Genomic DNA, 27,531 nt, shown 5'->3' on the forward strand with positions numbered 1-27,531 from the left:
AAAATAAGAGAGCAGGGAGTGAGGGGGCAGGGGATAGACAGAGGGACGGAAAGGTTGGGTGGTATACAGGAGGGAAGGAGATGAGGAAGGGGAAGGGGAGATGAGGAAAGGAGGGGTAGATGGGGAAGGGGGGAGGGAGGGGGGATAGAGAGGGCGACCAATTGCGCGAAGCAATTACTGAGGATGGGAAGTGAGAGAAACTGTTAACGAAGGACCCTCGAGTAACTGCTAATGAGGTATTTTGGTAACAGCATCTCTCTCTCTCTCTCTCTCTCTCTCTCTCTCTCTCTCTCTCTCTCTCTCTCTCTCTCTCTCCTTTACTCCCTCTCTCTCCTTTACTCTCTTTCTCTCTCCTTTACTCTCTGTCTGTCTCTCTCTCTCAAACTTTCTCTCACCCTCAAAAAAATTCGTGTCTCCCTTGTCAATATCAATCTCTCCTTCTTGCCATCATCTCTACACTATCTCTCTCTCTCTCTCTCCATCTCTGCATCATCTCTACATTATCTCCATCTCTCGTCTCTCCACAGGCGTGTTGGTCTCCTCCCTCTAACACAAAATCCACGCTAATGAGGGAGCCTTATATATTTTTATCGTAAACTTATGATTTTTTTTACTCATACACAGAGGACTACACACACACACACACAGAGGGGGCTAGACACACACAGGGGGCTATGCACACATAGGGAGGCTACACACACACAGATGGCTACACACACAGGGCTACACACACAGAGGGACTAAACACAGAAGGGGCTACACACAGGGGGCTACACACACAGGGGGCTACGCACGCAGAGGGCTACACACGCAGAGAGTTATACACACACATAGGGGCTACACACATATATACAACAACAGACTACTTACAGACAGCGGGCTATTCACAGATAGCGGACTACTCTCAGACTACCGACTACTTACAAACACAAAACACCTCAACACATCACGAATATAAGTGCAGTATAGCCAACACCAAGCAGAAGAAAACACCAACAGTATAGCCATGACACAAGAGGAAATCAACAATTGCATTATGGATAGAAGCGCCCAAAAATGGATGCAGTATTGCCAGACACCCCTACATTGACGCAGTATAGCCAGAATATGGAAATATAGATGGATTATTGCCAAAACCGATGAGAAAATAGACGCTATATAACCAGAACCCATAAAAAAAATGATACAGTGTAGCCAGAACCTCCCGAGAAAAAAAAAATCTTACTGTCACTCCTCACCTTGAACACCCCTTTGACTGGGCGTCTCTAAGTATACAGTACAGGTGCGATGACTTCTGTTCATTACTCAGGTGTTTAAGAGTGTGTCTAGTTAGTCATGAAGTGTCAAGAAAATTTACAAAGAGGATTTTTCACCTGTAGTATTTCAGAGGCACTAATATCATGTGTATAATCTTTACGTAAATTGATAAGGTAATTTAACCGGGTAATTACTCTTTTAATAACCCATTTCCTTGTATTTAATTCCCCTCATCCTCTTTCTCCTTCCTAAAATTCTCCCCCCCCCCCTTTCCCCAACGCCCTTCCTTCCTTCCTTCCCCACCTGGATACTAGTTACTATATTAGACGTAAAGAGAGACAAAGGTAACTTCATTAAGCAATAATATCAATAACCAGAATGGGAAGAGTCTCTCTCTCTCTCTCTCTCTCTCTCTCCTCTCTCTCTCTCTCTCTCTCTCTCTCTCTCTCTCTCTCTCTCTTTCTCAGCTAGTAGGCCTGCTTCCACGTTCTCCACAGTCACCTTCCCTCACTTATCCCTCCCTGCCTGCCTTTCCTCTGGCCTCCCCCCCCCCTCAGTCTTTCTCTCTACAGCCTCCTACCCCCCTCCTTTTCACCCTTCCCTACCACCCCCATCTCTTTCCAGCCTCCATTTCCTACCACCCCTCTCTTTCAAGCTCCCCCTCCCTTCCCTACCACCCCGTCTCTTTCCAGCTCCTCTCCCCCCTTCCCCTACCTCCTCCCTCTCTTCTGACCCTCCCCCCCCAGAGCAGGCTGAGGCACCCCCGCCCTATACCGCCATGTAAATAGAACTTGTAGTTGCGATGAAGCGCGGCAAAAAATGAGCGGCGAGCAATGGGAGACAGCCAATTATCGGCCAGTGCCGGACACATTGGTAGCCAGGGGGAAACTTATAATGAGGCGGCCCTCCACACACCACCCACCAACCCGCTGAAAGGCCGCTCCCCGCCCCTCCCCCGCTGACCTTGTTAACTCATACGATTGTTCAACGAGAAAGAGGGAGGGAGGGAGGGAGGTCGAGATGGAGGGAGTGGGACCTTGGGGGAGAAGGAGAGGGAGAAGGGGAGGGAGTGGGAGCTTGGGGGGAGGAGAGAGAGAGAGTTCCTAGCCCTAACCTTGGTAATTTGTCGTGGCCTTGTTATCTCATACGTTTGTTCAACGAGGGAGGAGGGGGAGAGAGAGAGAGAGAGGGGAGTGGAGAGGTAGGAAAGGGAAGAGAGAGGGATGGGAGGTAGTAAGGGGAGGAGAAGCAGAGTAGAATATGGAAAGAGGTAAGTGGAGAGGAAGGAAGGGGAAGAAGGAAGCAAAAGGAGAGAAGGGAAGAAGGGGGGAGGGTGAGAGGAAATAGATACGAGGAGAGGAGGCGAGAGAGGAGGTACTCGTAGCCCTAACGTTGGTTAATTCATTGTGGTCTTGTTAAGTCTTATGATTGTTCAACGAGGGGGGCAGGGAGGGAGGGAGTCTTTACATCTAGCTGGTTAGAGAATGATGGAAGGCTGACCAAGGGTGTGTGAGAGGACGAGGATTTTCTAGAAGGAGCAGTACTAGAGGGGAGGCAAGTGACGAGGAGGGGGAAAGTGACGAGGAGGGGGAAAGTGACGAGGCTTGGCAGGTGAGTGACACATTACCCTACCTGTTCCCCCTCACCCAGTAAATCAAGATCACTCCCACACACACCACTGTTTCCACCACCCCCTCCCCTCACATCACACCTCCCACACCCTTCACCACGGCACCCCCACCACTTCACACCCTCCCACCACCTTTCACACCCTCCCACCAACGCTCCTTTACTTCAAACTTACTGTACGCATTTTACGCCATCCTCCCATAACCCCCCAACTCTAGCCTGAAGGTTCACCTGGGCACCACACAGCGTAGCTAACTAGTGTGCAGTCTCATTGACACCCTCAGCCTGGGACGACCCACACTAACGACCCAGCATGATAATTTGACCCCACTAGCGAGCCTACTACCCCAGGGCGGCATGTCGGCCCGAGATTCTGCTGGTGGAAGGGGGTGGAGAGTGAGTGAGGAGGAGAAGGAGTAGAAATTGGAAAGGAGAGAGGAAGAAGGAACAGAAGAGGAGCGAGAGGGCAGGGGAAAAACAAACAGGAGGAAAGCAGGGCAAAAAGGCAGGGGCATGCAGAGGGCAGGGGGGATGCAAAGGTAAGGCAGGGGGTCCTGGAGCAGCGCAGAGAGAGGCGTTAAGAAACCACTTTTGTGCGAGCCTCTCCACAATGAAGGTAATTACTCCGGGATCCTGGAGTCGGCGCTCCTAGCCTGTGTCAGGGACCTGGGGGGCGGGGGGGGTAGAGGAGGGCGTGTGGCCAGAGGGTCAGTAGTGAAGGAGGAAGGAAGGATGAACGAACAAAAGACGATATAAGACATAAGAGGAGAGACGTACGAGAAGAAGGAAATAGGGAGAGAGGGAGAGAGGGAGGGTTGTGCTCGAGGTGGAGGGAAGACTATGGAGGATGAAGAATGGATTTTCGGGAAGGTGTCTTAGGGAGAAGGAAGATTAAAGAAAAGTCTTAGGAAAGGAGGAGTCTAGGGGGAGGGGGGGGGGGGTAACAACAGTAGTAGACCCAACAAAAGGACAGTGCCACCCATCCCCCGTCAGTAGACCACCAGCAGGAGTACAGTGCCACCCATCCCCTGTCAGTAGACCACCAGCAGGAGTACACAGTGCCACCCATCCCCCGCCAGTAGGCACCATCAGGAGTACACAGTGCCACCCATCCCCCATCAGTAGGCACCAGCGAATGACTTGTAGCTATCCCGGGGGCGTGTCATAGCTACCATCTGAAGGGTCTTGTAAATCAGGACCTTTTTTTAGACACGTCAACACAGGTACAGCAATTCCTATCACGTAGCGCCAGTGAATATATGATGACCCACAATGTTACCGGCAAATAGTTAAGTGTTGTTGCTGCTAGAACTGTATCAGAACAAAGGTGCGGGTGTCCTTAAACGAGATACTGTGTGTGTGTGTCTGCCTGTTTGTCTGTCCTTTCGAGGGCACAGGGAAGTGGTTAAAGGTACAGGAAGGTGATTAAGATTGTAGGGGTATACAAAGGGAGATTATAAGACTACAAAGGGAGGCAAGGGGAAGGTCCAGGGTGGGGGGGGTGGGGAGGGGTTGAAGGGCAGGATGTACCAGGGAGAGGCTCAGTACATGAAGCGACAAGAATAGAAGAATCGTGATGGAAGAGCAGAGGAGCGGGGGCGGGGCGGGGCTTAAGGGGTGGGGCGGAGTAGGAGCTGGGCGGCAGGAGAGTCGTGGGAGAAGCAGTGGGGAGGAGGAGGCAGCCGGGTACTAAGGAGTGTGATTGAAGCTTCAGTGTGGCGTGAGAGGGAGGGAGAAAGAGGGGTGGGTGGGGGGGGGAGGGGGAGGGGGTGTCTCTAGCTCCCCTCACATCACGGTAAATCTGATGTGGACGCCGGGGAGCTTTGAGGTACTGACGGTCATCTTCTCCCGTATATATAGTGGTATTTTCTGAAGGACTGACCACGGGGCTAGCTGACACCTATTTGATAAATAAACACACACACGTCTCCAAGCAAGGTGGCCGGTGGTGGTGGTGGAGAAGGGGGAAGGGGGTCTCTGATCTCCTATTAATCCTTAATTAACTAGCAGTACGAGAGGTTCCTCCCACCACCTCCAACATACACAACATACACACACTATCTTCGTTCCTCCTCCTCCACTTTATCTTTCTATATCTCTTCTATCTATGATTTTCTGCCTTTATCATATACTACTCGTTCAGTTTTAATTCTACTCACTTCAACTCTGAGCACACACACGCACACACACACACACACACACACACACACACACACACACACACACAGTCACCAGGTCCACCTCTCCATAATTCACTCACTCAGCCCACTTCCCTTGATACTCACAACTTGGGCCACCTCCTCCCCTCCCCCTCTACTCTCACCTTTTCCATTATCCTTCCACCTACCTCGGTCTTCTTCCTCTATCTCAATCTTCTCCCATTCCACTTCTTACCCTACCTCCCTCTCCCCAACTTTCCTGATACTCTCATCTGACTTTTCCCATCCCATCCCTTTCATCTCCCCTTTCCCGTCTGACCCTCCCCCCCTTCCCCTTTTCTCTAATCTTAACCATTTCCCTTTCCATTTCCCCCTCTCCTTTTTTTCCCTGTCTAACTCTTCCATCTTTCCTATTATAATCTAGCCCCTCCCATTACCCCTTTCTCGTGCTGCCTCCCTCCCCCCTCCCTCGCTCTCCCCTGTTCTCCTATGTCTCCCCTTTCTCGCCAATTAAACCCACCCCCATGTCTTTCTCTGGGGAGTGACCATGTTAATCCAACACTGAGAGAAGCTCGGTTACATCCTTAAATTGTTCATCTACCCATCTCTTCCACCCTTCCTGTTGCTATCTACTCCCTCCTCCACCCCCCTCTCTGTCACTCACATATCTACCCTCCCTCCCCTATTGCGCCCATCTACCCTCCCTCTCTGCTGCTATCTACTCCTCCCTCCTCGCTTCCTTACCCTCCCTCTCTGCCGCTATCTACCCTCCCTCCCTGCCACTCCCTACCCTCCCTATCGTCATCTATTCACCCTGCCACTACCTATCCTCCCTGATACCATCTACCCTTACATACTTCTTTCACCAATCTACATCAACCGGAGTTAGTGGCAACAAGCCTCAAAATAGCTCGTGTGTGCAGAGGTTAATATGGTCTACTGTGGTGAACCTGACTTACATTACACCTACCTCTAGTGACCAAGCGCTCTACATCTATCTACCTAGAGTCACAAGGTCGGATGTGTCTACTTCAACCTTGTAAAGAATGTAAAGTGTCTCACATGTATGTATGGAGGGAGTGTAGTAGTAGTAGTAGTAGTAGTAGTAGTAGTAGTAGTAGTAGTAGTAGTAGAAACTGTACGGCGGAGAAGGCCAAGCAAGGAGGGGGGAGGAGAGGAGAAGGAGGGGCGGAGGAGGAGAAGGAGGGGCGGAGGGGGAGGAGAAGGAGGGGGCGGAGGGGGAGGAGAGAAGGAGGGGCGGAGGAGAAGGAGGGGGAGGAGGAGGAGAAGGAGGGGGCGGAGGGGGGAGGGGGCGGAGGGGGAGGAGAAGGAGGGGCGGAGGGGAGGAGGAGAAGGAGGGGGCGGAGGGGGAGGAGAAGGAGGGGCGGAGGGGAGGAGAAGGAGGGGCGGAGAGGAGAAGGAGGGGGCGAGGAGGAGAAGGAGGGGAGGAGGAGGAGAAGGAGGGGCGGGAGGAGGAGGAGGGGTGGAGGAGGACCAGAAGGAGGGCACCTACACACCTTTAACTAAGACTATATCTAATTAACTTTATTATACAACATTGAGATAGGCCGAGGCCCAAGTCTCGCCAGCCTCATTAAATAATTGATAAATAATAGAATGAAAATATAATCAATTAAAGTACATATGACCATGAAAACCATAATGTAACAACAACAACTACCATGATTATTATTATTATTTTAACTCCTTCAAGTTCCAGAAGTTAAATTACTGTAACTTTTAAACTTGAACATTTTATAAGTGTCCTTCAGTCTAGTTACCTCACTACTCCATCCACCTTCACCCTACACACTTCCATCCTCCCTCACTCCGCACCCACATCCTCCCTCACCCGGCACATCCCCATCCTTAGTCACCCCACGTGGACATTGTATACTCACGCACTCTTGTCTGCAAACCTCTTGTTACACGCACCTCTCTCTCTCTCTCTCCTTTCAAACCTCTTGTTGTGCTACACGAATGCCCCCCCCCCTCCTCCCTTAAGGGCTACAACACTCGTTCCCGAGGCAGCACCAGTCATTAGTGGTCATCTTCCCATTACTTCTACTTACGGCATATCCTCTTCCCTTCCAATTAAGTCTCCCCTTAACTGAGATAACAATAATTACTCTGCCATTATACACTCTTCATTAATTACGGCTTCCAGTTACCATCTTCTTCAACTGTGTGAGAGGCGGGGCGGCGTGCTTGTTGTCCGCTTGTGTTTGCTGGAGTGGAGTGTGTTGCTGTTGTTTGGAGTGAGTTTTTTTGGGGGGAGGGGGGGAGGGGGTTGTGTTTTAGGTGGTGTGGTCTGTTTCAGGGGTTTTGGTGAGGTTGTAAAATGGTTGTGGTTGTGTTTTGAGTTACTTGTTTGGGGGTTTGTGTTACTGCTGCTTGAGGCCGTGTTTGTGGCTTACAGAGGCAGTTCTATCTCTCATAATTTTGTTGTTGTTGGACTAATGTATTACTAACCTTGTTACGCGCCTAAAGACTTTCGTTGTTGAAGCGCAGTAATAACATTATAACAACAACAACTAGTTGCTTCAGGCTGAGTTTTGAGTTCGTACTTGAGATGCTTGAGGCTGTGTTTGGAGACTGTGTTTGTATTGTTTGGGGTGTGTGTGTTAGGGTTCTGTTGACAGTGTGCTAGGGATGTGCTGGGCTTGCTGAGTATGGGTTACATCTGAGCTGTGAAGAGCTGTGTTTGGCTTGGGATGATGACGCCTGGAGTGGCATATACCTCCTGATTGTCCATTCAACCAGGTATTATAGGCAACGAAAGTGAGAAAATTATATAATGGTTAAAATTACTAAATAAATAACTGCAACTACTATAAATACTATCACCAACACAACCATAACAACAATTACTACGACTATTACTATCACTCTTGCTACAGTATAGTGATCAACAAACTTCAAGTCAATCATGGTAAGAGCAGAACAGCATCTAAGAACACACACATACAGCAGTGAAGATATACGACTTAGCTCAGCCTTGATCATTATAATATTTCTATGTCATCCTCCCTTCTCCCTTCTCTCTCTCTCTCTCTCTAGCTCTCCTATTCTCCCTTCTTTATCTCTCCTATTCTACGTTTCTCTTTCCCAACCTCTCCTCTCCCTCCCTTTACTCTTCTTCAGCTACCAATATGCGACTTCCTGACACCATATTTTACCAAATGACAAAAACACCTGTTTTACTCAGTTACCTAAACCCCTTCGCTTCGCCCCCCTCCCTCTCCTCCTCTCACTCCCCTTCCCTCTGATCCTACCTGGAGCCTAATTAAAAACTTTCCCCCTCACCTGAGAAGCAATCCTCCCTATCTAACTAGAAGGAAAACAAAGAAAACTCTCCTTGACAACTCACTCGACAACAACAGCAGCAGCAGGTAACAGCCCCGTCCCAGAAAACTCTCTTTCTTATTTAACATTAAGTGTCTAATTTAAAAAAAAAATAAAAGTCCCTCTCACGTCCACAATAATAACTAGCGTCTTACCTGGAACGAAAACCTCACCTTAATTAATGACAACTTTAAAATAAATTCACCCACGCCTAATTAACCTCCTTCCGGGTATCTGGAGTTTTGTTTTTCTGATATCTGGGGGTTTATTCTGATATCTGGGGATTTTCGGGATTCTGGGGATTTGCTGTATCCGGGGATTTTCAGGAATCTGATGGTTTCTTCCTGTACCTGAAAATCCTTCTAAAACCAGCACCAAGGACTCCATCCACTACCTGAGACCCACTCCTCGTTACAGTACAGATCACTGTTACTATAAGACCGACGTTGTGGTTTGTCCGAGAGGCCAGCTGGACTTACCTGAGATAGTCACGCTTGCAGAGGAGGAGGTTGGCTTTCTTGTAGAGTGAGGAGCCGACCTCGCCCAGCCGGCAGTCGCAGCAGCCGCACTTGAGGCAGTCCTCGTGCCAGTACCGGTCGACGGCCTTCAGAAGGTAACGGTCGTTGATTCTCTTGCCGCAGCCGCCGCACTCATGGCTGCCTGTCGTCTTGCCCACCTCCACAGCGGCCATTCTCATCCTCCAACTACCTGCCCAAACAAGAGAAACAGCTTGTTAGTAATGTATGTGTGTGTTTATTGTACTTGCACGGAAGCCATTTTCATTCTCTTAATTACCTGACCAAAGAAGATAAATGGCTTATTAGCAATTCATGTGGTTACTTTACTGACCAGTCTCATCCCACAGTACCCGCTCAGAGAGGAGAAATGGCTTGTTACTGAGGTGTATGACTGTTTATTACACCTTCACGGAGGCCATTTTCATTCTCTTAACTACCTGTCAAAACAAAACCGTCTTGTTAGCATTTCGCGTGGCTGAAACATCCTACATTCACTTCTGCACCAGGGACAGTCATGTTTGTTGACATGTGACGTCACGCAAGCCCTATCACGAACGGTCTCATTTACACGTGTTTATTTTACCAATTACGAACATAAATAAACACAAATTACGCTGATTATTTTTGCATTTATTGCGTTATTTGCGTTCTTGCTTTAATTAACGTTTCAATTTAGTTCATTATAAAGAGAAAAGTGTTGGTAGTACTTTAAATATACTGCAGTGAGTGACGCTTGGCTCTCGTGCGTAAGGCTCACTTTGTTCCTTGTCTTTACGGGATCTCCGGTTATAATTGTTCAGTTAACGAGGATGATGAAGCCTCTTTTTCTACACCACTCATTAATAAACAAAGGAGAGAGAGAGAGAGAGAGAGAGAGAGAGAGATATATATATATATATACGTTGTTGTTGTTTGTCCCCTACATCGACTCAGCAGAAAAGTCAGTAGATGATGACGGTGGGGAGGTAGACGTGGTGAGAGGTAGATAATGACGTAGGAGGGACATGATATAGTGGGAGGTAGATGATGACGAGAGAGAAGAGTAGATGATGACGTGGTGGGAGGTAGACATGACGTGGTGGTTGAGGAGACAGGATGATGATGTGGTGAGGAGGATAATGACGTGGTGGGAGGTAGATGATGACGTGGTGGGGAGGTAGATGATGACGTGGTGGGGTGTAGATGATGACGTGGTGAGGATAGTAGATAATGACGTGGTGGGAGGTAGATGATGACATAGTGGGGAGGTAGATGATGACGTGGTGGTGGTTGAGGAGAGACAGGTAGATGATGGTGGAGATGATGACGTGGGGGAGGTAGATGATGACGTGGTGTTGAGGAGGGGAGACAGGTAGATGATGACGTGGTGGAGGAGGTAGATGATGACGTGGTGGGGAGGTAGATGATGACGTAGTGGGGAGGTAGATGATGACGTGGTGGTGGTTGAGGAGAGACAGGTAGATGATGACGTGGTGGGGAGGTAGATGATGACGTGGTGGGGAGGTAGATGATGACGTGGTGGTGGCAATACATTATAAATACGTTAAAATATTTTTATAAGTTACGTTTGATAAGTCATTTAAACGCATTCACTGACTGACTCTCAAATGAACGCCTTTATTGACTGACTGACTGACTGAACTAAGTGGCTAATTAAATAACTGACTGACTGACCCACAGAGACTTCCACTTATCCAGTGTGCGTATATAAATATATTCTAATCGCCTTCGCCTATACTGTATATATAAACTTAATTAATAAACTCTACTGCTAAAACAAAGACGCTTTTCTAAACATTATTCACGTGGGCATAACAGTTCTAATAATATACAAATTAACTTTATATTCCTAAGCTTTAAAACGCACTCAAATGAACAACACACTTAAAATATGAGGGAAAGACTAATCACTAGCAGAGATAATGATAGCAATTATATTAAATTCCAATCATGGCAAGAGTATTCAAGTTAAACGAACCAAGGCCAAAAATAATCATAGCGGCGCCTTCATTACGCCAGAACATGTAATCCTAGCGGAGTTAGTCACAAACAAATATAATCAGAGGAAGGGATCAGTCAGGGTAACCCCCCTAAAAAAATAATCACAGCTAGATTAATCACGACCGAAAAATAAAATAATTACATCAAGATCGATCCATAGTCCAATCAGAGCCCAGAGATTATACGAAGCCCAGGATGATGATCGACTCAACACACGTCACCTGATTAACACTTCCTAGAAAAAATAAATAAAAAAAAACACTAATAAATGAAATACAAAATAAAACGAAATATCACAAAAAAATACGAAAAAAATACAAAATAATAATAAAAATAATAATAATAAAATAAATCAGTTATTCAGGAACAGACAAACACGAAAGGTTGAATAAACATTTTTAACTTTTATATAAATATTTATTATTTTTTTCTTCTGTTACTATTAAGCATATTTGTTTAGGGGAAGGTGAGGAAGGAAGGGAGAGAAAGAGAAGGGAGAGAAGAAGAAGGGGGGGTAAATAGAAGAGAGTGCAGGAGAAGAATGAGGAGGGAGTTGGAAGAGAGAAGGGAGGAAGAGAGAGGAGGAAGTGGAAGGAAGGGGGCAGACAAGGGGTGAGGAGGGAGGATGGAGACAGAATGGAGGAAGGAGAGGGGGGGGAAGGAGAGGGGGGAGTGAAGGAGAGGGGGGAGTGAAGGAGAGGGGAGGGGAGTGAGGAAGGAGGAGGGAGAGGGAGGGACAATGACTAATTTTAGCTGTTGTTCATCACTAAACAAAACAACTGTGACAGCGGGCAACATTCTTTTTTAATTATAAATAAAGGTCTGGTGAGAGTGGTAGTGGAGGTGCGAGTAGCCGAGAGAGAGAGAGAGAGAGAGAGAGAGAGAGAGAGAGAGAGAGAGAGAGAGAGAGAGAGAGAGAGAGAGAGAGAGAGAGAGAGATTACATTTCTCCCTCACATCTATACAACTTACTAAAAATAAAACTAGGGTTAATTTTATTGATAATTTATAATATATTTTTTTCTAGATAATTTTAACACAATAATCTAAACACAACTATTGGTACTTGTTATCATCTATCAACTACGGGTTTTTTTCTCTCAACCATTTTCCTTCTTTAGGTAATAACTTCTTTATATTTTGTAAGTATAATTATTATTGTTTACTCTTCATGTAAACACTATTACTGCACTGGGGGTAAAAAAAACATGTTAATACTCTCTGTAGATTTATATCCCCTATTAAGATCAGTGAAAAATTTTCGGTACGCAAATTAGTTTCATATGCAAATTGCTTACATGGGCAAATTAGCCAGATGAACAATCAACACTGAAATATAAATTACTCAGATGTGCAAATGTGTTGTCTACGTTTAAAGGTCCCGGAGGCTCACGCTCATTTACCGACAAACGGATGGTCAGACAGAGAGACAGACAGACACACAGACAAACAGATGTATATTAGTTAGATGGGTGTATGCAAATGAGGTGTATTTACGAGACGGCCAATAACCATCACGGTACCGAAAGAGAAAGAATTGTTAAAAAACTAACTATTAGAGGAAATTTTCTGCACACACACACACACACACACACACACACACACACGTGAGCATGCAAATTAGGTGCTGCCCTTACGCATTTACCAGTAGGTCAATAAGTCATCACTTGCCGAAAGACAGAAAGGTAACAAAAAACAAGTTTCTTAAATAACACGACAAAAACAACAACCAAAGACACAGGGCTTAAGATCTCCATCACACCGCCATCATCAACAATAACCCCCCCCCCTTTCCCTCATCCCCAATCTCCAGAAATCCAATCGCTTCTAATCATATTAAAAACTCCCTCGACTAAATCAAATCAGTATTTCGAGAACCAAAGGGAACCATGTCCAATCCCTCTTCTCTCTCCCACCACCCTTCAACCCCTTAAAGGAGAGGCAAAAACCTCCCTTGTCTCTCTCTTAACATAAGGGTCAGAGTCAAGGGGTAGGGAGAGTTGGAGACCCACGTTGGTAAAATCACCATTAGACGCGAGCTGGCCGTCACCGCTGCATTAGTTGATTGCACGATTAGGTTAGTCACCCATGTGTAGCTTGTGAGCCTATCACTGGAACTTCCTGCTCTGTGGGTGGGTGGGTGGGTGGGCATGGGGTGTGTGTGTGGGGGTGTGTAGGTGTGTGTGTGAGGGGTGTAGGTTTTTGTTGTGTGTATGTATGTCTATTTTTTGGTGTAAGTGGAAGATATTTTGGGTAACATGTATGTGTGTGTGTGTGTGTAATAATAATAATTATAATAATTAACGGTTTATTGAAAGAGCTTGGCAGCCAGAAGGCTGAAAATATACAGTTACATATTTGGGGAATGGGTTACGAATTACAAATAATATACAAGTAACATAAGTGATACAAATAAGATATATAATAACTGGATGGGGAAAAGCTCAAACTACAGTGCATTTCAACATAGTGACAGTGCAAGAAGTAGTGTTTACTGGGAGTGAATACACTGGTCTATTACAAGTTATTGATAATTTTTACAGTGGTTGGGACTGGGCTGTTCTTATAGCGACCAGTTCGTGCACGTATGGGCTGGATGCGGTTGTGGTGTCGAACAGCAATTCTCGGGCTAGGGATCTCAGGTGGTAGTAGGAGCCGGTGTCGAGGATGTAGAAGCTTCTTACCAAATTTGTGTGTGTGTGTGTGTGTGTGTGTGTGTGTGTGTGTGTGTGTGTGTGTGTGTGTGTGTGTGTGCGTGCGTGTCAGCAAAACAACTGAAGAGACTCTTTATTGTTCACAAACACAGAAAAATAAAGACCAGAAACAACTAAGAACAAAAAATTAATCAGATTCCACCATCGGAAGTGGACAGAAAAAAAATTCCCATAACGCACATTTAAAAGAAGAAAAAAAATCACATGAAACATTATTTTTTTTTTCCGCCATGAAAATTATATTGTATTTTTTCTCTCTCTTTCCCTCCCACAAACTGGGCGTTACTGGACGTGGGATAACCCCCCTCCCTCCTCTCTTCCCACTCCCCTACCCCTCCTCCACCCCCACCCAAGCGTTCACAGCACTAGAATTACCGAGTTCACAGTGAACATAATCCAAACACAATGGCTCCAAATCTGGGCAGGTGGGAGCTGTTTACATTAAAACTTACCCATGATCCTCTCCTGTTGTTTTTGGGGGCACCCAGGGATTTTATCCAGATGGGTGTATATTGTCAATGCCAGCAACGTACATTTGTGTGTGTGTGTGTGTGTGTGTGTGTGTGTAAGAGAGAGACGCACACACACACAGGTGTTGGAGTAGAAGCTCTTACGTTTTTACAAGATCAAAACAAGAGAATCCGTGTTGAAGACAACTCGTGTTTTTGTAGCCTCGGTAATGGATGCAGAGCGGGGCGCCTCCCACACGTAACCACAAGACCATGTTGTCGGTGTTCAAAGAACCGACTTTTATTAAGCTATATCAGTGTGCTTGATCGATTTAACCTAACCGAGAGCAACGTTACCTGTATTTATCCTCCTCGAATCAAATCTAACTTAACCTAAGCGACTTAAACTTAACCAAACTTAGTCTACCTTAGTTACCTTATCCTAACCCATCCCAGTCTCACCTCATTAAAACTCACCCAATCTAACCTTTACAAACCTAACCTACAGTAACTTAACCTAGCCCACCCTAACCTAACCTACTCAAACTTCACCCTGCTGTAAACTTGGCAGAATTATCAACAAACTTCACTTCGAGTTCTACCAGGTAAAGGATTTCTGGATGTTGCAAAACGTTCCTTTAACAACTATGTGCAATGCCTTCCTTAAACACCTTCCTTCAGTAGTATATTAATTGCTCATCCGTAGACCCATCAGACCTGTCCTTAACAGTACGTTACAACAGCTCACTAATTTACATACGGCCATTAAATATTAACAAGGAGGGTCGACAATGGGTCACCGCGTTACCTGTAGCCACATTGTACACAAGAGACTAACCATCCCCTCACGCTTGACATACTATTCAGTCAAGGTCAAGCAAGATGGATATTGAGGTTTGAACGAATACTACCATTGACTACTACTACTTTTACTACTTATACTACTACCACCACTACTACTACTACGTCTCCTACTCCTACTACTACTACCCCCACCATCACCTCCCCCAAAACGTCAAATATGAACGTCCAATATCAAGAATCAAACAAGGATCATAGCCTAGGCGATACAGGTGATTCAGGATCAAGGATTATAGAGGATTATACATCATTAAGGCTGATAATCGACTATAATTTGGGAACGCACTCTGCCTAATGACGAACCGGGCGGGTGAGTCATTACTGTGATTGTTGGCTCCTATACACGTCGACAGAAACCATACCTCCATTAAGAAAGGATTTATGCCTTGTATCTATCTGGCTTTGAGCCGATTTATCCCGATTAAAATCTGCTCTCAGGTGGAATATGAAATCTCGCCAATGGAAAGATTTTTACGATCGTTTTTCTTAAAAATTTCCTCAGTATTGTTTATTTAATATAGTTCTAGTAATTATTTAATATGTCTTTATAAATATAACTTATCTCTCCCCCCTAATTAAGGTAAGATAATACATATTTTCACTAATTTTTTTAAATTTTTTTCTTCATAATTTAGCTAACTATTATAACTTATTTCAATAACTTTGATTAGACAATATAATTTACCCACACCCTCCTCTCTTAATTTACGCCCCCCATCTAACCTCCCCTCTAAGTATTATACGCTCCCTCCCATCTAACCCCCTCTAAGTATTATACGCTACCCCCATCTAACCCCCCTCTAAGTATCATACACTACCCCCCTATCTAACCCTCCCCCCCTCTTAAGTATCACACACGTTCAATTTTGGAGAATTTTTTTTTTATGGAATCCAATCAAGTAAATGAAACAAAATCAATTAATAGGGCCACATTTCATTAGGATCAGTCGCCTATAATACTCTTATTGAATTAATTAGTTTATATTTGCATCATCATCATCGTCATCGCTTGCGTGTGGGGCAGGTATCGTCTCCTCTGATTATTTCTACCTGGGCTAATTGTACGATGATTACTGGGTATCAATAAGGAGGTTTAAATATTGTATTACCTGGAGAGAGAGAGAGAGAGAGAGAGAGAGAGAGAGAGTGAGTGTGTGTGTGTGTGTGTGTGTGTGTGTGAGCGCGCGCGTACACTCTGGTGAGCACACAACCCCCCACTCGCAGCAGCACCAATAATCGACACCCACCTGCCTGCCACCCATCCCGGCCCATTATTACTTACTCCTCCCTCCGTCCGTCCCTCCCTCCCACCCTCTCTCTCTCTCTTCCTTCTCTTCCTCCCTTACACATACCTGGACAAGACCCCCGCGCTTCCATCATCAAACTTGCCTCCTTTACACTTCTTGCGATAATTAATAAAGGCGGAACAAATACTCCAACTTGCGCGCACACGCTCACGCGCACACAGGAGAGGTGGGAGGGAGGGTAGAACGGACTAGGACTAGGGTAGGGCATGCCAACGTCAACCTAGGGTCAACCAACCACTGAGACCTATCTCCTAGAGCTCTCCAGGCGTCCGTACTGCCCCCCCCCCTCCCCTCCCCCCAACCCTCTCTTCCCCCCAAATAAGCTCAGTGACAGAGGATCAAAGCGCCTGCTGGGCATTGTTTGAGACACCACGCGGCATTACACTAATGAAACGGCGGACAGACAGTCTCTGAGATGGGTAACGGGAAGGGGGGGAAATGTGGGAGGGGGGGAAATGTGGGAGGGGGTGAAGGAGGGGAGACGGAGGGGGGGGTCGTCGCAGGAGACGGATGGTGAAATGGGAGAGAGAGGGAGGGGGAGACGGTAAAGTTGAGGAGGGGGGAGGAGGTTAGGTTGCAAGAGATGGACAGTTTGGAGAGGGATGTAGGATGGGGGGAAGGATGGGGTGAGGAGGTTGTTGCAAGACTTAGGTTGTTGCAGAAGAGGGATGGAATAAGTGACAGCGTAAAGGGATATGATAATGGGAAAGGAGAACTGGAGGAGGGAGAAGTAAGGGGTGGAAGGCTTTGAAAGAGAGAGATGGGGTGAAGGGAAGATGTAGAAGAGGATTAGAATGAGTCACAATGTTGTTTGGGGTTAAAGGAGGAGTTGAAGGAGGGGAGGAAGGAGGAGAAGGAGGAGAAGGATGATAGGGGGAAGTAGTAGTAATAATAATAAATGAAGAAAGTATTGGGAATGAAGGGTAAATACAGATGGAAGAGGGAGAAGATAAAAGGGAAAGAAGAGATAAGCACGGACGGATGATAAGGAACAGAGACACTTGATAATAACGTGAAGGCGGAGGAGAAGAGGAGGAACACTCACAAGTCGATGAGATACAGAAAGAAGAGAGTGGAAGGACGAGTGACGGTAAAGAAAGAGAAAGTGAGGAGTTGGAACAGTGGGGGGAGGGAAGGAGGAAAGAAGGAAGGAGGAAAGAAGGAAGGAGGGGGAGGACAGAAAGTTAGAAATATGAAAAGAGGGAGAGACAGGGAAAGAGGGAGGAGGGAAAAGGAGAAGAGAGGAGGGAAGGAGAGGAGGGAGGGAGGGAGGGAGGGAGGGGAGGAGGAGGGGAGGAGGGAGGGGGAGGGAGGAGGGAGGGAGGAGGAGGGAGGAGGAGGAGGGAGGAGGGAGGAGGGAGGGAGGAAGGGGAGGGAGGGAGGGAGGAAATAAAGTTAAAAATGAGAAAAGGAGGGAAGGGAGAAAAGGAGGTTAGGGAGGAAAGGGAGGGAAGGATAAAGGGAGAAAAGGAGGGATGGGAGGGAAGGGTAGGGTGTGCCTCGACCCTTGTTCTAGATAGTCTTTTTCTTCCCCAGACTCTCTGACAATTGGTACAGGAGATTGGGGAGGGGAGGGAGAGGGAGAAGAGGAAGGAGAGGAAGGAAGAAGGGGAACGGGAGGAAGACAGGAGGAGAGGATGGGCGATAGAGGAAATGACTTCTGGAAATAGTCGTGGACAACCGGAATCGCAGGCTGGGTGAGCTGGGGGCGGGCCTCTCTGTTTCTGTCTCTCTTTTGGGTGGATGTGACCAAGGGCTCTCTAAGACCCCTTGCTAGCATGATCCTGGGTACACCTGCATACACACACACCTGCACACACACATACCTGTTCACACACACACACACCTGCATATAGCCAAGAGTGTGGCCTAAATATAAGACTATGACACTGAAGCCTGAGAAAATTTGTTGCAAAAATACAAACCAATATTTTTTAATGGAAAACACATGATGCTGACTAATCAACTGTGGGAGTCGGTCTCACAGGCAAAATCTTGACCAATCAGCTTTTAGGATCGATTTCCACATAAAAAAAAAACACTAACCAATCAGCTTTCAGGATCGGTCTCCACATAGAAAAAAACTGACCAATCAACTGTGAGGGTCGGCTTCTTGCACAGATGACTGGACATTGTACTCCAAGGATCTACTCACTACCAACCAATCCCTGACCGTGGTGGGGACAGTGTCACGTACACACAGACCATCCACTAGTGTAACACAGACAGTGGCCCACATACACACACACACACACACACACACACACACACACACACACACACACTACACACACACACACACACACACACACACACACACACACACACACACTGCAACACTCAGACTAAATTAATAACCCCACAATAAGCCACGAGGAGACCAGCATTAACTTTACGACTTAGCGATGGCTTAAAAAGATTTGACCCCGACACGAAACCCCCTCCAACCCCCCACCATGTGCCCTCCCCAGTTCCTCCCCTCTCCCCCACCATCTGCTCTCCCCCCCACACCCCCACCCTCCCCTCGCCTACATCTCCCCAGCATTTACCTTCCACACTCCCCTCCCTACGTCTCTTCTGCAGTCCGCACCTTCCCTCATCTTTCCACCTTCCTTCCCCAAACGCACTCCTTCCTGTTTTCCTTCCTTCCACTCAACATCCGCTTCCATCCATCATCCATCCACCTCCTTACCCTCTCACGGCCAACCTGTCCCTCTCCCACCAACCACACCCACCCATCACCACCCACTACTACCCCTTCCACCCCACCCACCACTGCCTCCACTACCTCCTCCACCCCCCCTCTCTCTATCTCACATTTTACCATCCACTCTCATACTAGCGTCATATTTATTATTTAAATCCATGTCATGTCAATTATCATAAAAATAAACAGGCATCACCCAAATCGTTTTCCGTGCGGCCACACACACTCATTAAATAAATTGAAAAGCCGCGGGTCACGAGCAAGGGGCCGGCTACAAGCTACTACGTGACCCCTACATCAACACCCATGCCAATACCTACATCAAATATCTACAACATCACCATCAAGCCCACACACACACACACACACACACACACACACACACACACACACACACACACCAACTACAAATGGACGGACACCAATCACGGACGGACGCACTCAACAGCCACAGACAGACACACACACAGATCAACAGTCGTGTGAACCGCAGGGAAAGTCGGCGATTTATGAGCGATTTTCGTGTCACTCTGCGATTTGCATTACATTTCGGCTTCTAAGACACACGAGCCGACGTGTGTGTGTGTGTGTGGTGTACACGAACGCACGCACATTCCCAAACCCACCCACAGCCAGCAGCGTCATAATGATCACTCTACCATGTGATTTAAGCCTATAATCGCCCCTAAACCCTCTGCCCGCTCCCTCCAAAAGTGTAGCCGTTCCTCCAATAGTGTGTGGCCAGCCTATACTGATAGCAGTTTATATAGCACTCTGTAAGTTTATATTCCAGAAACTTGTATATAAAAACTATATTAATGCTGAGTTATATACATCATCAATTTATATAACACACTCATTATTTTATCTAATTTATATAACACGTGCATATTACTACTCCGATGTATATAACAATGCTGAGTTACACCCCCAACAATTTATATAGCAAAGATTCTAATGTTTATCGATATTTTAAAAATGTATATAACAAAGCAATTTATAACCCGGATCGTTCATCTATAATCCAACAAATGACACTACACAAATACTCGCTTACAACCTAATAAATTATACACCTATAATCTTCCACTAATTCATACTGTATACAATAATTTATACACTATGATGTTAATTTTTACACGAACAAGTTACCACGTGACTAAATTCACACACAAGTCCAATGCTAATTAGACTTTTAACAATTTAACCAACAATATTTATTTATAATTGAAAAATAATACAATAGTTGAGACTAATTATATAATACAATAATTCATACAACATAATTCTGGTGGTAAATTATATACACCAACAATTTATACAATAGTGTTATGGAACTAATTTAATTCCTTAAACAATACAACACGATTATTGTATTTATTTATACAGTAATAATCCTTACAACATAACACTCGCATGGATACACAATACATTAATGTATACACAAAAAATACATAAGGTATATCAACTATTCATACAGGTAATGTTAAATAATTCATACATCAATACCTATAAAATTAACATGTCCATAATTTATTCATAAACTTGTTTGGATGTATTTAAATGTATCGTTTAGTAACTTTAATGGGATAATACATATTAGGACACGCACACACACACACACACACACACACACACACACACACACACACACACAGGAAGCCAAGAAGGTGAGTTACGGACATAATCTAGGGATTTTGTTTATTAACTAACACGCTCTGTCCAGATTTACTCGGGATAACAAGAGGTGAAAATTGTAGTAACGACACAGTTCTTCCAGGACCTGTACACGCTTGATAACAATCTTCTTTGGGAGTGCGGAGGAGGAGCAGGAGAAAGAGGGGGAAGAAGACGAAAGAAGAACTCAGTGAGAATAATAACACTAAGACAAATTCATATTGACAATTTATTTTACTACATTACATACTAGGGAGGAGAGAGAGAGAGAGAGAGAGAGAGAGAGAGAGAGAGAGAGAGAGAGAGAGAGAGACGTCAAGATATAACAAGTAATCTAGTATACTTGGGGAGATATGTCATAAATACAGTATAATAAGTATAATTATGGTAGATTACCATGCTTAACATAGTAGTATACTGAAGGATCACTGGGGAACATGTGTTATAGAGAGGGAGTATAATGAATAAGATGGAATTATATTAGGCTATAGCTCGTGTGGTATAATCGGGGAGAGGTTCGAGGGTAGAATATGGTATAATGAGTTTTGTATAATGAGTTTTGTAGCTTAAAAGGACATCACCAAAATAATAATGTTAACCAAGTCCACCACCAACCACTACCACCACCACTTCCTTCCACCTCTTCAAGACAAGTTCCACAACAACGGGCAAAAAAAAAAAAAAATAACGCCTCACAAACGCTTCTACTATTCATAATTTACGACTCTCCATCAAGCTACGACATCTAAACCACCACAATCACGACCACGTTCTAAATGACGACCTCACTTCAAACACACATACATATCCTGCCTCTCACACACACACACATACATATCCTGCCTCACACACACACACATACATATCCTGCAGGGCCGTTAACACACACCCAGCAAATCTAGGTGACGTATTTTGTCCACATCCAAATGCTGTAGAATTTTAGAGAGGCTTAACCAGAATAACATTATATATGCTGTATATGATATGTTTTTTACCCTGAGAAACAAGGGTCATAAACTCTCTTGCTTTGGGATTTCATTGAGCTGCGTTTCTATTTACATTGGGTTTATCTCTGAATCTCTCCAGTGTTTATCCAGTCAGTCTCTCTCTCTCTCTCTCTCTCTCTCTCTCCTCTCAATGAGTAAGGGATTGTGAGGTTTCGGTTCTCGTTGACACTAATAGAACAAAGGTTGTTTTTATTATTATTATTTTTTTAGAGGATTATATATATATATATTTCCCCAGTCTCGGTTGACCTGTGTATCAGATACTCTCCTGCTGGAATGATACTCAAGAGTTCTACGACAGCCTCTATAGAAACATATGGCTTATATTTATTAACTACAGGAGGGAAAGGATGAGGAGAAGTTCTACGATAGCTACTGAAGGGAACTACAGGAGGAGTGGTGGAGTAGAGAGAGAGGTCCAAGAGGAGGCGATGTGGTGGACTAGGTATTACCCCACACGCAAAAGTCACATTTGAACCATAGTTGGTCATTACTCCGAGCGGTGTTTACCTACTGTGTGATGGAGAGAGAGAGAGAGAGAGAGAGAGAGAGAGAGAGAGAGAGAGGTAGAAGAGAGAGAGAGAGAGAGAGAGAGAGAGAGAGAGAGAGAGAGGACACAATTGAGAGAGGTAAGGAGATGAAAATTATATAAGGAAGAATAGAGAAAGAGAACAATAAATAGTGCTGGATAGGAAAAAGGTACACAAGACAACACACACACACACACACACACACACACACACACACACACACACACACACACACACAGAAGCGACGGCAAATTAAAAGCATTGAGAAAAAGATCACAAACCACAAACTTATTCTACAACTACTACTACCACCATTACCACTATCACTACTATTCTTCCACATTTTCCATTATTATTTCCCACCACCACCTACCTTCACCTTCCTCTCTTCGTGGACAAGATAAAAAAAAGAGTTGATTTATTAATATAATTAAAGTACATAACACGGATGAAATGTGGACAGGGGTTAGAGGGGGGTTGGTAAGGGATGGGGGGAGGGGTGGCTAAGGGGTGAGGAAGGTTAGGGGAGGGGTGGCTAAGGGGTAAGGAAGGTTAGGGGAGGGGTGGCTAAGGGGTAAGGTTAGGGGAGGTAAGGGCAGAGGGTTAGGAGGCATATAAGAGGAAGGTTAGAGGTATATGTGAGAAAGGTAGTGTGTTCAGTGGTTTAATGGGTAGTCTATTAATTATGCTAGAAGAGCCTTTAGTATGTAGATAACAACTATAACTTATAAAGCTACGACATCTGTGACTTCTCTTCTATCCTTCCACCTACTACTCCCATTTGACATCACCCATTACTTTTCTCCACTTACACCTCCTCACTTACCCCACTACCTCTCGTCGTAATCCCTTCTCGTTACTCCCTCTCACCTCAATTACTCGTCCCTCTTCTTACAACCCCCCCTTGGTCAGATTATCTTCTCTCATCATTTCTAGCCATTTCACCTCTCACTTATCACCTCTCAGCTGCCTCTCACTTGGCTCTTCTACGAATGGTCACCTCTTTCGAATTCAGACCTGAAAAATGCAAAGAATAAACAAGAAAGCACAGTATGAGAGAGAGAGAGAGAGAGAGAGAGAGAGAGAGAGAGAGAGAGAGAGAGAGGAGAGAGATAAAACAAAGGAGTCGAGGTAGTAATCAGGAGGAGGAGTTGCTGAGACATCAGGGGGGAGGGAAGGAGAGGAGGAAGTGAGAGGAGAGGATGAAGGGGAGAGGGGGGGTGAAGGTGGGAAGGAGGAGAGAGGAGGGGGGAACTCAAACTCATGCCATAAAAGGAGAGTAATTATGAAAATGAGTGATATCTTTTTATTCTGTCCGTGACCTGCCAGCTAGCAACCCTCCCTCTCCTCCCTCCCTTCTCCATCACCTTTCTCCAACACCTTCTCTTCATTACCTCCCTCATCACCTTCCTCCAACCTTCCCTTCTCCCTTTCCCTCCCCGTCATGATTCCCCTTCCTTCCTCCACCCTCCTTCATGACCTCCCCTTCCGTCTTTCACTGACCATGAATGGCACAAAACCTTCCTCTCTTCCCCTTCCTCTCCCTTACCTCCTCCTTGATTACCTCCCACGCACACTGATGACAATACATAACTTCCCTCCCACCTTGTTCCCCCCTCTCCTCCACACCCTCCTTTCCCTCTCCATCAATTCCCCTTTCCTCATATCTTCTCTCTCCCGCTTTCATCTCCACCATTTCCCTCTCCTTCCCTAACATCCCTTTCTCTTTTATCTCCATCTGCACCATCGATACCTCCTTCCCTCTCCACCACCTCACACTCTCGTCCCTCTCTTCTCTCTCTTCCACCACTACCACCTCACACTTTCGTCCCTCTCTTCCCTCTCTTCCACCACTACCACCTCACACTCTCGTCCCTCTCTTCCATCACTACCTCCATCTCACTTGGAACGACACATCACTCAGAGCTATACGAAGATATTTCAACACCAATCAAAAAAGACCTTGTTAGTTTCCTTCAGTGTCGACCAATCAACGGTAGATAAAACCGCAGCGTCGACCAATCAAAAGGAATGCGTGATCATGATACCACAGCGTCGATCAATCAAAGGTACTGTGTGATTATAATATCTCAGCGTCCGCCAATCAAAGTGCACTGCAAGATTATAATACTACAATGTCGACCAATCACAAGTATTGTATGAAACTCTGACTCACAGTCAATGAGTCAGTCACCATAAGGCCCAGGAAGACGTCAATGTTGACCACACGGAACTATAAAAAGACCCCATCGTCTCATGCTGACCAATCAAAGGCATTAGATGATTCCAAGTTGTTACTGCTGACCAATCAGAAGCATTAGAGGATTCAAGGTTGTCATTGCCGACCAATCAGAAGCAATAGACGATACAGAGTAGTCATTGCCGACCAATCAGAGGCATTATGGGAATCAGCCCCGTGGAGCCTTGTAGGGTTGGCGACCATTCTTGGGGTCCATCTCTCTCCCCAGGACAATGTCGGGGAAGACAAACATAAATTGTCACAATAACTATCATCACCTGACGTTGACCCACTAACAGTGATCCCCGGTGATGTCGTATTCGTCAGCCAGCCAGCCAGCCAGCCAGCCAGCCAGCCAGGTCTCCCCCGGTGACGTCTTTCTGCCTCGCGCGTCTCCGTCCTTTCTTTTGTGTGTCTTAATAATTACGCTGATGACGGACATTCGATCTCGCCTCCTACAGGTTCGACACTCCGCCCTGCTGCTGCTGTTGGTGGTGCTGGTGTGGTGCCAAAAAAGTCATCACACTTCACCACAAACCCTAACAACACAACCTAACCACAACCACAATTCTCAACCACAATACCAACCAACATTACAACGTACAGTTTCCTTCACCACAACATCACCTTCACCTCTCTCCTATCCTCTTCTCCACCACCTCCCCATCACCAGTCCTCCCCATCCTTTCTCCACCACCCATTACCATCATCTCCCACCATCCCCTTCCCTTCCCATCACTAACACCCCACCTCCCACCCATCATCACCATTCTGCTTCTCTCACTTTTTTCTAATTCCATCACCAACACCCCCCAACCTCACGTGGCAGGCCGGGGATCAGTCCACCAATAAGTCGGACTTAATTGGCACTCGATGACAGGCGGCTCATGACACTGCTTAATGAGATGTCAGAGGCAGGCAATAAATAGTGGCATTAACCCAAGGTTTGTGCCCTTCTTCCCTCACTACGCACTCTTCCTCCTCCCGCACCACTTCATGCAACTTATTTTACCGCATCCTGTACCACACACCTTTCCGCATTATACCTCCTTTCCTCCTTTATTACGCACTTTTTCCCACATCACGCACTCTTTTACCCGCATCACGAACTCTTATCCTTTTGTACAAGGCACTCTTCATCCTTCTCTTGCACCACGCACTTTTCTCCCTCTTCCTGCATCACGCATTCTTCCTCTTTTGGCACCACGCACTCTTCCTCCTCCTCTACCAAGTATTCATCCTTCTCCTCACGCACCAAATAATCTTGCTTCTCTGGCACCCCCACACATTTCTTCCCGCACAACGCACTTTTCTTTCAGCTTGTAGCAATCATTCTCTCCCTTACATTAACAACCACACACTCTCCTCCCAATCCTACCCCGCCGCCCACTCTCCCAACGCCAAGCCACGCACTCTATTTGCCGTGCCTAACCACATACTTTTTTCTATCGACGTGGCCACACACACACACACACCACCCTTCTTTCCTCTCCTACCTCATTTCGCACTCTCCCTACCTCTTCTAGCACACACACACACACACACACACACATACACACACACACACACACACACACACACACACACCAGCTCATTTCACCTGATGATCAAAATAGTCTAACGTTGATTGGATATTTTCACCTTTATCTTTACCTGTAGTTAGCTCCGTCGGTCACCTGGGCTTATCATACATAAAATACAGTCCTCACGTATATATTCCCGGTACAGCTAATACAAAATATCAACCACTTGTGCATCGGACCTCCCTCTGCGCTGAATAAAATCTTTTGGCGTTACATAAATATAATATTAAAATTGGTGTCCCTGTAGTGAAGGTAATAAGGGAAATATTCTACTGGTATTAAAAGATTGTAATGAAGACTCAAACTTTAATTTAATAAAGCCGTATTTATATATCTTATTTATATACCAGTATCTTATTACGTACGATTTAAAAGTTGAAGACATTTTTTTTTATAATTTCTGAATAATAAGACATCCATAGTTGTTGTTTTTTTAACTAGAACTTCTGGAAAATAAATATACGACAATTATAATGAATATTTACTTACTGTTGCTAAAGTTTCAAAGAGCCATTAGAAACTAGAGTTAATATCACCCAATTAATAATATTTAGGAAATTAATCTTTAGTACCATGTTCTATTATTATGGAGTTATGTAAATTATTAAATAAATCAGAGTAAAATAGAGTTTTATATGATGATCTATCTCTTGTGTATTACCTTCTCTGAGATTATTATTATTATTATTATTATTACTGGTATTATGTTATTGTTTTTATTACTGGGTATAACTAGTTCATTTTAATATCTCTAAGTCGGGTCTTTGTTATTTCACATCAATCTAATATTAATTACTATCATTTCCATTATTTATTTTACACGAGTCTCTGCCACGAGGCTAAAGTCATCCCAACACTTGTTAATATCCTATCAGTGTTCATTATCCACAGTGATAATGTTTATAAATTGACCTGGATAATTATGACACTTTTTTAACATTTTATAACATGGATAACGATTAGAGGTTTAGACTCTCTGATAGTGACTAGACGTAGTTGACTATACATAAAACTCCGTAAATGAATAAATAAGACAATCATATGTGTATAATTACCACTGACGAGTTATTAGATGGATAGATTATACAGTGAAGACACCTTAATTATCCACCAGACGTGCATAGTTATTAGGTAAATCACATTAGATGGATAAACCTGACATTGATATCAGACTAATTAACAGCTAAGGGACACTAGCTGGCCATATCAGACAATAACTCATAATAAAAAAAAAAAACATCAGACGAAGGTTAATTACTCATGATCCAAACTGTGTCTGCTAAAAACTAGGTTAATCACACACACACACACACACACACACACACACACACACACACACACACACACACACACACACACACACACACACACACACACACACACACACACACACACACACACACACACACACACACACACACACACACGCACACGGCCCAGTCTATCTCTCCTAATTAACTGTGGACCCCAATGTCATACGCGCGAAGGAAGTGCTGCCCTGCTGAACTAATTACCCCCCCACCCCATTCCCCACCACCTATCTCACCTT

General features: G+C 45.2%; 1 protein-coding gene across 4 annotated transcripts in view; it reads right to left on the reverse strand.

Moving 5' to 3' along the window:
* The window catches only part of LOC121875690 (insulin gene enhancer protein ISL-2B-like), a 317,957-nt gene that overhangs the window by 87,650 nt on the left and 202,776 nt on the right, over positions 1 to 27,531 (reverse strand). For all 4 annotated transcript variants that reach the window (XM_042380345.1, XM_042380337.1, XM_042380329.1 and 1 more), the window contains exon 4: positions 8,870 to 9,098. In XM_042380345.1, coding sequence (XP_042236279.1) covers positions 8,870 to 9,087 — 218 coding nt within the window. In that variant the 5' untranslated portion in view covers positions 9,088 to 9,098. The remainder of the gene's footprint in view (positions 1 to 8,869; positions 9,099 to 27,531) is intronic.

This window comes from Homarus americanus, unplaced genomic scaffold (assembly GCF_018991925.1).
Source record: "Homarus americanus isolate GMGI-L3 unplaced genomic scaffold, GMGI_Hamer_2.0 scaffold55524, whole genome shotgun sequence".
NCBI classification, from domain to species: Eukaryota; Metazoa; Arthropoda; class Malacostraca; order Decapoda; family Nephropidae; genus Homarus; species Homarus americanus.